The sequence below is a fragment of the Physeter macrocephalus genome, chromosome 7 (genome assembly GCF_002837175.3).
Source record: "Physeter macrocephalus isolate SW-GA chromosome 7, ASM283717v5, whole genome shotgun sequence".
Lineage (NCBI taxonomy): Eukaryota > Metazoa > Chordata > Mammalia > Artiodactyla > Physeteridae > Physeter > Physeter macrocephalus.
In genome coordinates this window covers 101,530,607-101,543,631 of record NC_041220.1, presented here as the reverse complement: position 1 = coordinate 101,543,631, position 13,025 = coordinate 101,530,607, and the positions used below count along the sequence as shown (strand labels likewise).

Sequence of the window (13,025 nt, the reverse complement as noted above, 5' to 3'; positions counted from 1 at the left end):
GCTGCTGAGCCTGCGCGTCCGGAGCCTGTGCTCCGCAACGGGAGAGGCCGCAGCAGAGGAAGGCCCGCATACCACAAAAAAAAAAAAAAAAAAAAAAAAAAAATCATTATCTAAAGTAACATCTAAGATAAAATTTGTGTCTTTCTCCTCCATATTCCCAAAGAGCAACTTTCTGCACCTCTATTACAGCATTTTCCAATACGTACCTTGATTAAGAATCATATATTCAAAAAAAAAAAATCATGTATTCGAAATTCTCCCGTTCTTCGTCACCCTTGAATTCTCCCACGGTGCTTAGTTTATATAATCCCTTACCATTTACAAAGAATTTTCATATATATTACTTCTTAATTCTATAGCCACCATGTGAGGCAAGTGGCATGACTGTACAAATTAATAAACAGGTTGAACAGCTTTATGCTCCTTCTTCCTCTGGGCCACAGATGACTCAATATATACTACTGAGCTGATCAAATGAAGTGGCCCTAAAAACACACTGTAAACTGCATAGCACTATAATGAATGTGTATTATTTCAATAAGGAAAACAGCCATAATTTTCTGATTTTTTTAAAGCGCTTAAATAAATATAAAAACATATGGGAGGGCTTCCCTGGTGGCGCAGTGGTTGAGAATCTGCCTGCCAATGCAGGGGACACAGGTTTGAGCCCTGGTCTGGGAGGATCCCACATGCCGCGGAGCAACTAGGCCCGTGAGCCACAATTACTGAGCCTGCACGTCTGGAGCTTGTGCTCCGCAACAATAGAGGCCGCAACGGTGAGAGGCCCGCGCACCGTGATGAAGAGTGGCCCCCGCTCGCCGCAACTAGAGAAAGCCCTCGCACAGAAACGAAGACCCAACATAGCCAAAAATAAATAAATTAATTAATCTTTTTTTAAAAATCCCCTTAAAACCACACACACACAAAAAAATATGGGAAACAAGCCTACACACATTTAAAAATTACTTTAAACAGAATTTTAAATACGCTTACTATTCCGTAAAAGTTTAAAAAGTAGTAGGCTTAAAAACACCAGTTTTTTTAACACACACAAAAATATGGGAAACAAGCCTATACACATTTAAAAATTACTTTAAACAGAATTTTAAATACGCTTACTATTCCGTAAAAGTTTAAAAAGTAGTAGGCTTAAAAACACCAGTTTTTTTAGAAAACACAAAATACATAAATCCTAGCACCTAAGTACTTGTTAAATATAACAGTAATTATTAAAGCACCATGTAACAATTTTAATTCCAGACATAGCTTACCAGATTCATCTATATCGGCATCTTCATCCCACTCCTGAAAAGCACGACTTTCATCTTTTCTATTTTTCACCCATTCCTCATCAGGTTCAGTATCAAGTTCAGTTGCAGGACCACTATACCAGTCACCTACTCAACAAACAAAAGGAACAAAATAAGATTAGATCGGCTACCATTACAAAAAAATAACCTATTTATAACAAAAATGTCTGCACACAAAAAATATGTGAGCCATACACAATGAGCCATCTATTGTTAGAAACAATTGTGGTTTAAAAAATTACATTTAAATAAGCACAGAATTCAATTTCAGACATACCAAAAAACTATGAAAAATAATTATCAACAGTCTTAACATGAAATTTCAGAAATCACTGAAAACAACCTAACCTTTTTCCCTACTGTGGCTTCACACTGGCTCCAGCAATACCCCCATTAAGACAATTGCTAATAAACAATAGGAAGCAAGACTTTCTGTTCAGTAGTGAATTAGCAATTCAGAAGTAGGTGGGAACAGAAAAAGGGAAAGATTAAGGTAAAGCTAAACCATAAATTTAAAGATCCTGGAGAATACGCTGCGATTAAATTACGTGATTGTGAAGTGCAAGACAATGCAGAATTAATTTATCGAATTCCTAACACTGAATCTAAGTGAGGGCTCCTCAACCTTAACACCATTGATATTCTGGGCTGGGTAATTCTTTGTTGTGGAGTGCTTCTCTGTGCATTGCAGGGTGTTCAGCAGTACCTTGGCCTCTGCCCCCTGGATGCCAGTGTAATACTCCAAGATGGGACAAAAATGCCTCCACAGGCATTTCAAAACATGCCCTGCAGGGGGTCAAATCAATTGTGATCAAGAATCACAGGAAACAAATACCATAAATAAATTAAATTAAAACCATTTTTATTGGAACTTTTTGTTTAAGCATATTAAAAACAGGAAAAAAAGCAGCATATTTAATATCTGGTTAACTTCACAGAAATCTAGCACAGCATTATCATATTTGATCTTTATATCAAACAGTACCTAATTATGTATTACTACCTAATAAGGAAATCTTCATAATCAAAAATACAGCTAATAAAAAAGTATGTGATATATCCATACTTGCCTTATCTGACTTCTCACTTAATATATTATCCTACAATAAGAAAAATTATTCCACATAAAAATAATAATTCTAATCATTTGGATCATATAAGTCTACCCAATACTCCAAATAGTTTCATGCAAAAAATATTATATATCTAACAAAAGCTTATTTAAAAGTGCTACATATTGATATAAAAAATAAAACTATTTTTAAATCAGACTCACACTTTAATTATGTAAAAAATATATATTTCCATGTCAAAGTGACAAATTATAAAAAACGAAAAAAACATTTATGTGAAATTTGAGGTACTCACCTAGAAAAACTGTTTTAATTCAGTGACAGAAGAATATATGCCATATTAGTTGTATTTATCCCATGACTGCATTATATGCTCATGAAAGCAAAATTTTCTTTAATTGTTCACATGTAAAACTAACTTACCACAATGAAATTAACTAATATGAAATTGTAATTTATAGAATGAGGCATTACTAACAAAAAATATGCTAAAGACAAAAATACATTTAGTTATCTTGAGCTACTATCAAAAGGGAAACGTAACAGTGCCTCATCTTTAAATTTTATAGAATTAATTTATTTTGTATTTTTAAAATACTCATCTAATTATTTAAAGCTGTTCTGACAACCTATTAATTTTATTTTTAATGTTTTGTTATGGAAAATTACAAATATAGTCAAAAGTAGGAATAAGCAGCATTAAACAAGTAGCAAAATGAACACCTATGTACTCATCACCTATCTTCACAATTACTGGGGCTTCCCTGGTGGCACAGTGGTTAAGAATCTGCCTGCCAATGCAGGGGACACGGGTTCGAGCTCTGGTCCAGGAAGATCCCACATGCCATGGAGCAACTAAGCCCGTGCGCCACAACTACTGAGCCTGCGCTCTAGAGCCCGCAAGCCACAACTACTGAAGCCCGTGCGCCTAGAGCCCGTGCTCCACAACAACAGAAGCCACTGCAATGAGAAGCCACTGCAATGAGAAGCCCATGCACCACAATGAAGAGTAGCCCGTTTGCCACATGTAGAGAAAGCCCGCAAGCAGCAACGAAGACCCAACGCAGCCAAAAATAAATAAAATTTATTTAAAAAAAACAATTATCAACATTTTGCCAATTATTTTTCATTCCATCCCCAACTATTTTTTCCTAATTATTTGAAAGGAAATTGCACACATCACGTAATTCACTCATGAATACTTCAGAATTGTTAGCTTTTTAAAAATGTATACAAAGACATATAATCTAACTATGAAACCTATTTTTAGTCAACCTTTCAGAGTTTCCCTCCCTGGCCTTGCTTATTAATGTCTATGAGTATATACCTAAAAAAAAAAAAAAAAACAGATTGAAGTATTTTTAAAACAAACTAAGCATCCCATTTACCTACCTCTGGCCCAATGAACAGGGTAAAGATGTTTCCAAAGTGATCCAGTTTTTGCCAGCTGAGACCATTTAGTGCTTACTTGACTGCATCGACATAATTCTTGAGGATTAAGATAACTGAAAATTGACAGCATTACCTCAGGAGGAAGATGAGTTATACCTGTGGATTGTTCTGACACTTCCGCTTCTGAAATAAAAAAGAAAACCTTTAACATTAAAGGCTCTAAGAGCAAATGCAGTAAGAAATAACAATCACATTTCTATAAATAAAATCCAGTGCCTAAAGTCCACTCCTTCCTGCTTGCAAGATGTGAAAAGGAAATAACATGGATTAGAGGTAACATGGAGATGTTAAACTTGTTAAGAACCTGTAGGGTTAAACTATCGTGGTCCAAATCATACTTCATCAGTGGGAGCTACAATAATGAACACAGGATTTACTTCCTCTTACAAAGGCGTCGCAGAAAAAACAATACTCACTTTGTAGCATAAGAAGCATCATTTGAAAAAGGAACCCAACAGGTTATACAGCTTTAAGTCAGCAAGTGTAGAGTCGTCGGTCAGATAATGAGAAATCCAGGGCATTTTTAATGATGCACACAAATCTCACAACGCTTTCCATTCATGCATTACAACTCCTGTCAGCATCTTCCTTGTGTTCCCTCTTTGATTTTCACGTTTCATGTAAGAACTCTGAAATCTGACCTCTGTAACGTTTAGGTGCCTCAACCTTATCCTATTTATGAGACAGCTGAGACAATATAATGTAAATATTTCTAATGCTGGTATACATTTATCAGGACTCTTTTGTCAGCAGCTATTATAGAAAACAGTCATTGGATATCCAGTTTCCTATAATGGGTTATTTCAGCAGCAACTTTCCAAAGGAAAACTGCAAATGAGGTGTACAATAAAGAATATAAAATATAAAAGTTTCATCATTAATGTACTAAAAAGAATCTGAGTACCTTATATATTTGATTTGTCTTCACAAAGCAACTTAAATATAGAAATGCTACGATCCAATTACTTTAACCTAACCCTTTACAAATGGCAAGTATTTTAAACATAATACAGCTATAATTTACTTTGAAGGAGTGGGAAAATTCAATATAGTAAGTGTGACGCTTTTAAGTCCCATGTTACAATTAAAATTAAACCAGATACAACAGGTCCTGACTTGATGTCTAAAGCACAAGCTGCATTTCAGAGTGAAACACACAAGCTCTATGGGTTTAATTATAGCTTAACCTATAAAAACAATTTTGTTCCAACATGCATCTCACCTACTTTATTAAATAAAAATAAGAAAAAAGGACCAATTTCAAACACTTTCAAGCAATTTTAACAGGAATGTCATTGCTATTTCTCATCTAGCAAAAGCAAAGGAATTTTTACTAGCCTCAGGATGCCAATAATTTTATATAATGATGTTTTAAAAGCCAAAGCTATCAAACAAAAGAAAGAATAAAAATGAGAAAGTAGTCTATCAATAAAAAAAGCAGAGATTTTATTTACATTTGTCATTTGTTTTCTCAAAGTGACTATACATAGAAAAACTATGCCTCTCATACTCACTCCCCTGTGTATTCCTGGATATAAGCTAAGAGAATGAGAAAGGGTAGAGATAAAACTATAAGCATTAAATGATTTTGAAAACTGATTTTTAAAAAAAAAGAAAAAACAAGGAAGGATAAACACAGCCACTATGGTCAGTGCAGCTCAGAAAATTGGATGACACTGCAAAAGTGCTCTGTATATGGTAGTTTTCAATAATTTTAATTGGCCAAAATAATAATTATTAATAATAAAACATTATTAAATATCATTATATATTTATATATAAATAATATTGATAGTTATTCACCACTAATCAAAATTATCATTATTATTATATCTATATAAACTCCTTCAAGAAACACTATACTGCACATTGCCCAAGTATATGAGCTGTTAAATTATCATAGACAATACTAAATTCTAAGATAGAAACTACTGTCCTCAATTAAATTTACTATACTTGAAAACAAATGGCCTAAATTATTCTTCAAACAAAATATATAGGTCTTATCAACAAGAAGTAAATGGCCTTGGAACGAATAAATCGCTAGCTATCTAAACATATGACTCTCACCTTTATCTGACTTTTCATCCACAGAATATTTAAAAAACTTCTGTCGCTCCTCAGCTTGATTCCATAGGCTAAGACCTCTAAGGAGTTCTGCAGTATCCTTCTGAGAGCAGTGTTGTGCAATCACTTTCTTTTTAATATCCTTAAGCTCTTCATAGGTAAAATATTCCATTAACATGGGCTGAAAAACCTAAATTAAACAAAATACTCATAAGGAAATATGCTTAATTAGTTTTGTTTTACTCTACATCTTTTAAAGTATTAATGGCTCAAGTGTAGTATTATGACCACATATTTGGAAAACATAAAAATTTAGTTGTTACCACCAAGTTAGTTTACCCAAAAATTGCAAAGAATACCACCACCAAGATCCTTCTTTCTATGGCTTCTCCACTCAATCTCAAAACAATTTAAAAGCATCCAAACCAGAAGGTCCTCCTGTACAGAGCTTATCATACACTCTAAATCACTCTCCTATGGTGAGACATTTAGGTCAGGTAACTGCTTTCTGCTACTACAACAACTGACCTCTACCCAAACACGGCCTCTAAATCATATGAGAACCGTACCCAGTGTACTGCCAACCATAAAAGTCAGAGCTCTACTGATACCTTCAACTATTCAATATTATCTAGGAGATTTCTTCTTTGAAACAGATGCTTAGTCCCAACCTCCAACTGACAGAATTAGAATCTTTAGAGGTGGAGCCAAGGGCTTTTTTTTTTTTTTCTTTGTTCCATAGATAATTTTGATGTGCATCACAGGTTAAGAAACACTGCTCTAGTAACTCAGTGGTTTCAATGCTGGTTGCATATTTGCATATTACAATGACTTGGGGAACCTTTAAAATATATCCATGTCAATATCTATCTCCCACCTGATTTAATTGGTCTGGAAAGGCCTTAAAAGTAGATTTTTTTTAAATGGCCATCTGATTATAAGATGAAGCCTTTTTATAGTGAGAATCACTATAATAACTGATTTACAGCTGAACAAGAATCCAGTTGCTCATAAAATATTTTCTCTATTCCTTACCCTGATACTCATCCCACTTTAGAGAAAGAAGAGAATGAGAAAATGTTTTGCTCATCCATTCAGGGATATCCTAATACATGTGCACTAGGTATAAGACTGATAAGTTTAACACCACCATTTAATCACTAAAATCCACTACTAAAAAAAGAACACTAAAAATTCTTTAAACTTAGCATGGAAATACAGAAAACATTAAAAAGTTTAAAGAATCTTCTAAAGGTTCAGAAAAGACATTAGGGTAGCATAAAAAGTAAACATTCAATACAGTGCCATCCACATAATAAGAAAATAAATATTTTTTGAGTAAATGAATTAAATCAATCCCTCAGTCAATGAAAAGCAACAAACTCTCTAAGGAAACAAAATTAATGCTTTTTTTCCTTGGGTTTTTCTTCATTTTCTAAAATGATCTAGAGGTTCATCTTCCTATGTATTATTTTGAAGACTCAAAGGAAAAATAACATTTCTCCAATTTTATAAAGCAAAATCACAAACAGGAAAAATTATGCTTACCTCCTCTTCCTCTTTCATGTGAGGAAGAAAATCTCTTGTAAAAGCCTCCAGTCTCTCTTTCAGCTGTTTTGCATAATTTAACTGCTCATATTCATTCTAGAAACAAACAAAAAAACTGTATTCTATAAAAATTTCACTTCATAATTTATACTGTATCTGATCCTAGAAAGTCGGTGTGAAATGTAACTTGAAATGTAAAAAATTAGACTAACAAATAGCAAAATGGTCTCTGTACTTTTCTAAGTATAAAAGATGGCCTCAAAACTTCTCTTAAAAGAACCTTGAGGGCTTCCCTGGTGATGCAGTGGTTGAGAGTCTGCCTGCCGATGCAGGGGGACACGGGTTTGTGCCCCGGTCCGGGAAGATCCCACATGCTGGGCCCGTGAGCCATGGCCGCTGAGCCTGCGTGTCCGGAGCCTGTGCTCCGCAATGGGAGAGGCCGCAACAGTGAGAGGCCCGCGTACTGCGCAAAAAAAAAAAAGAACCTTGAATTCCTTTAGTAATGTGATCTCATATTTCTTTTTAAAAATGTCATAAAAAGTCTAAAGATAGCAAGTATTTGCTCAAAACTTCTACTGATTTCTAATGCATATATTTATACAATTTCAATGTGTCCGTTTTCCTAATAATATACCTCTGAGCAGTTCATAAGACCCTATTGGACTATATCATTACAGAATCCCTTTAAGGTCATCTAGTGTATCCTCTAATAAACAATTTAGAATACCTGTTACATTATCCTGAAGAAGACCATATACACTTCTAAAGGCAAGGAGCTCACCGTACCTGGAGGTAAATCATTCTAACTCTGCACAACAGCTAAAAAGTTCTTCCCCATATGAACTATGGTCACATCTCCCTGTAACTTATCCATCACTTCTGTATCAGCCCTCTCAACTTAGTACATATGGAAAATTTACAAAATAATGAAACTTTTAAAATGTGGGAATATCTTAACCCTGCTGAGTCCTCTCTAGTCTCCTCCTTTTTGAACTAATTTATTAAACTGCTTCCCAATAGTCTATCCAATGTCCTATTCTCTTAGGATTTTACATATTTTCCTTAAGCATGCCCAAGTGGCTTCCATTTCTACTTACATGCTGATAATTATCAAATTTGCTTTTCCAAACCAAATTACCCTTCCAACCTTGAAGCCCAGCTAATGCCGCTTCCTACTTATAAATGCCCACCTGGACTGCACAAGCAGTTCAAACCCAACCTGCCCATAATGGATCTTTTTAGCCTCTGCTATATTCCCTAGAAAGTCAAGCTCAATTCTCACTCTTATTTCCTTTCTCTTTCTCCTTTCCTCCTTCCTGTATATCCAACACTACCTTCTATCAATTTTATGTCCTACATTACTCTCAAGTCTGTCCCTTCCCTTCTGTCTCCACTAGTCACTACTTCAGTTCTGATCTTAATCATTTTATTGAATAGGTAATACATGAACATGATAAAAAATTCAAACAGTACAAAGGAGTATTCAATAAAAAATAAATCTTCCTATACCATCTTCCCTCCCAGTACCCTAGCCCTACCCAATCTTCTACCTCCCCACCAAATAGCTACTGTGTATTCTTCTAGAGACTATTACAATAATTTTTTATAACAATCTTCCTGCTTGAGTCTTTTTTTCCCTTCAATCCATCCTCTTCCCTTCTTAAGAACAGTCTTTCTAGAACACAAATCTATCAACGAAAGGTGCATGGTGGTTTGACAGAGTTACAACTTAAGTCTATGTTTCACCAAGCCAAAAGGGGAACAAATGAAGATCAAATTTCCTATAATAAGTAAATATAATTAATAGGGAAATTTCTCTACACCATTATCCTAAACTACACCCAAAAAACTTTAATTTTATGTCATACAGTTAAAAATTATTCTTTGTAACCACCCCTATGGCCCTATTCATTCTAAGTAACAATTCTACCTTTAGTCACCAATAACTGCATTTACTACAGATTTCTTTTAAGAGTTCAGCAAATGTTATCAGAAAGCAAAATTTTTACAGTAATTGAAATATCAATTTACAAAAACACCTTTAAGATTTCGAGAGCAGCATTCATGAAAGAATTTTACATATAGTAACAAAGAGGTAACTGATAAAGATTCTCATCAAACCTGAGTCAGGATCCACTGAGTCTTCTCAGCCAGGCCCTGACCTTGAGCTCTGTCCTTGGCCCACTTAGTCCAGTTTTACCAAAATCATCCTGAATCAGTCTATCAACCCCACTACTACCACCCTTGGCATTTGATAACCCTCAATATCTATCCACCCTTAATATCTTGTCACCTTGGTCTGCCTTCAGCAAAAGGAAGCAAGAGTCAGTCTAGCAAGAATCTCCCAGCCTTGATGTTTCCTCTTAGTAATTTTCCTGACCCTCACCCCTGCTCCCTGGCTATAAGAATTCAACCCAATCTCTCTCCCCTACTGCAAAACCCCACTGCAGTAATCCCTTGAATATAGTCTTCCTTACCGTCTTTAACAAGCGTCAGAGTAATTTTTTTTTCTTTAGCATACATTTACTATACTATAGTAACATCATTTACTATAAAATGCTAACAAATTTTGCCAATGACAGAAGATGGCACAAGCTGTGATAAATATCCATTTTTGCAACTCACCTTAACATTCTTCAGACCCTTTTCAAAGAGGCTAAGCATCTCAGAGAGTTTATTGTCAGAATGCACATTATAAATGGTCTGGCTGCGTTGTTGAAGCAAACCAATAATGTATTCGTTTTCAATCTGCTCATGCATTTTGAACTCCTTAAAAGTAGCATACAGAGACTGCAGAAGAGCACGGAAATCATTGTTGTTGGAAAAGTTGGTTTTAGAAAGCTGAATAAAAATTTAAAAAGAAAGGCATAATAAATATATGCAAATATGCACCAATAGGAAATACTCAAATGCATTCCTACTTAGTTTTGTACATATCAAAATACCTCCCTTATACTTTGTTAAAGTAGGAAAGGAAATTCATAAAAAACAAGTTATAATGGTATAATAAAAAGTGCCCCAGGCCAGGAAGATGTTGGTTTGAATTCTGAAGGAAAGGATGTATGCACCAACAAAACAGTTTCTTTAAATAAAAAAGATTAAACCAGACTCCCTCGAAACCTAAAATTCCATTACTCTGTGCACATACTAAATACAGATACTCCATAAAGTTACATATAAACATTAAAAGAGCTGTGTTAGGATAATGTGATGCACTTTTTTCTTTGTTCAAATGTTCTTTATGCTATTATACTACTTTTACAATGTAAAAAATTCAAAAATTTTCTATTATAATTTGTTTAAACTTTAATATCAAGATGAGTCTGACCTGTTCAGAAAACATTTACTGAGCTATTAGAACATTATTAGATAATTTTAGAAGAACTAATTTTTTTTTGGGGGGGGGGGACACTTAGCAGTTTATACAAGGATCATGTACTTCCTAGAGTGGAAGCACTGCAATAGTACAATGTGAAAAACTTGTACATCGGGGCATGAAAAAGTAAATGCACTTGAAGGAAAGATAAAAATCAATGAAAATATAAAGAAATATATACACTGTCATCTTCTTTGATTCTACTATTCAACAAGAGAAAATGACTATTCTGATATAATTTTATTTTTTTACATTTAATGTCAAGTTAAATTCTTGTGTTCAAAGCATATATATTATCGGGAAACTCGATTCAAGATGAAGTTCAAAGTAATATTCAAACCTTCTATTACCTCCACTGTCATATTAAATCTATCTTCTATTATGTCAATTCCAGTTTCAAAATTCATTTTAAGAGAGAAAATCTGATTAGGTTAAAAACAACAGACAGTAAATGGAGAAAAAGAAGCTACAAACACCATACTTCCTAGACTTGTTCTGTAAAGTCTGATCTAGTATTCCTAAAATGGAGAAGAGTCTAAGGTGTCTTAATTGCCTGTTCTGGGCAGAACTGTCAGCTCATGACAAAGCATTAGAAAAGATGACAAACTCCTAAAGCAAGACTATTCCACTATATAATTTAACCAATGATCTACTGTAAAAGGCAGATGGATTGGCTATAAGAGTCATTTACAGAAAACCAGACCTAGAGCCAGATTCTCTAGGATTAGGCTCCAGTTCTACCATTTATTTAGCTGTGTAACCCTGGGTAAGCTACTTTTCTCCTTCAATGTCTTAGTTTCTTCTTGGTGTTAAATGGGAATAATAAAACCGCCACGGGCTTCCCTGGTGGCGCAGTGGTTGAGAATCCACCTGCCGATGCAGGGGACACGGGTTCGTGTCCCAGTCCGGGAAGATCCCACATGCCGTGGAGCGGCTGCACCCGTGAGCCATGGCCGCTGAGCCTGTGCGTCCGGAGCCTGTGCTCCGCAACGGGAGAGGCCACAACAGTGAGAGGCCCGCGTACCCCAAAAAAAAAAATAATAATAATAATAATAATAATAATAATAAAACCGCCTGTACTTCACATGGTTGCTGTGAGATTTAAATGAACTGGTGCTTAATAAATATTAGCTAGCATTACTTTGAAAATTAATCATTCATTTTTATAAATTCATGGGGTTTTTTTACCCTATTCAAATATTTAATGAGCAGTTATTATAAGCCAGGCACTGTTTCTGGTACTTGGGATACCTCAGTGAACAAAACAGACATCTCTGCCTTTACAGAGTTTACAATCTAGTGAAATAAGACAACGAACAGTAACCACAATAAATAAATTATCTATGGGTTGGCCAAAAAGTTTGTTCCGGTTTTTCCATAAGATGTTATGGAAAAACCCAAACAAATTTTTTGGCCAACCCAATACAACAGGGGTTAGCAACCTTTTCCTGTAAAGGGTCAGATATATTAAGTTTTGTGAGGTATACTATCTGTAGCAACTATTTAATTCAGTTGTTGTAGCACAAAAGTAGTCATTATGAATGACTGTGGCCATATTCCAATAAATTTTATTTATAGACACTAAAATTTAAATTTTATGTAACTTCCACATGTCATAAAATATTATTCATTTTACTTTTTCCAACTACGTAAATATGTAAAAACCATTCTTAGTTCCTGAGCCATACAAAAATAACAGACAGGACAGATTTGGTTAAACCAAGGTTGTAGGTTTTATCCTTAGAAATGCTACAAAAAATCACAACAAAATTCACTAGTGGCTAATCTCAACAAATACTATCATGTGCCATTGTATTTTTTTAAAAAAATTAAAAATAAGTAAGTAGAAATAAGAGGTAAATCAAATGAAAGCATTAATAATGGCTATAAAATTTTTTAAAAACAAAAAGGATGGCAAAAAACTAAATAATGTCCTCACGTGAGTTGTGGAAAATAACATCGTAAAAGACATCCAGGAAGTTTTGCATACAGTCTCACTGGACTATTAGAAAATCCTTCAGATTTAATAACAAGCTAAGGTAAAGACCAGGTTTATGCTACAGACTGAGAACCAAATTAGACAAAGGGACTCTCCATTATGCATAGAGTTAATCCCACAGAGTGGTTAAAAGCGCTGACTCTGGAGCCAGACTGCTTAGGTGTGAATCCATCTCTGCCATCAAGTCACTAAGTTGCTAC

At 34.6% G+C, this 13,025-nt stretch overlaps 1 protein-coding gene across 3 annotated transcripts in view; it reads right to left on the bottom strand.

Annotated features, from left to right (window-relative positions):
* Positions 1-13,025, bottom strand: part of FBXL5 (F-box and leucine rich repeat protein 5) — a 54,639-nt gene that overhangs the window by 34,482 nt on the left and 7,132 nt on the right. For all 3 annotated transcript variants that reach the window (XM_024119363.3, XM_024119361.2, XM_028492126.2), the window contains exons 2-6: positions 10,076-10,291; positions 7,451-7,546; positions 5,906-6,092; positions 3,776-3,958; positions 1,272-1,397 (exon numbers count right to left, since the gene is read on the bottom strand). In XM_024119363.3, coding sequence (XP_023975131.1) covers positions 1,272-1,397; positions 3,776-3,958; positions 5,906-6,092; positions 7,451-7,546; positions 10,076-10,291 — 808 coding nt within the window. The remainder of the gene's footprint in view (positions 1-1,271; positions 1,398-3,775; positions 3,959-5,905; positions 6,093-7,450; positions 7,547-10,075; positions 10,292-13,025) is intronic.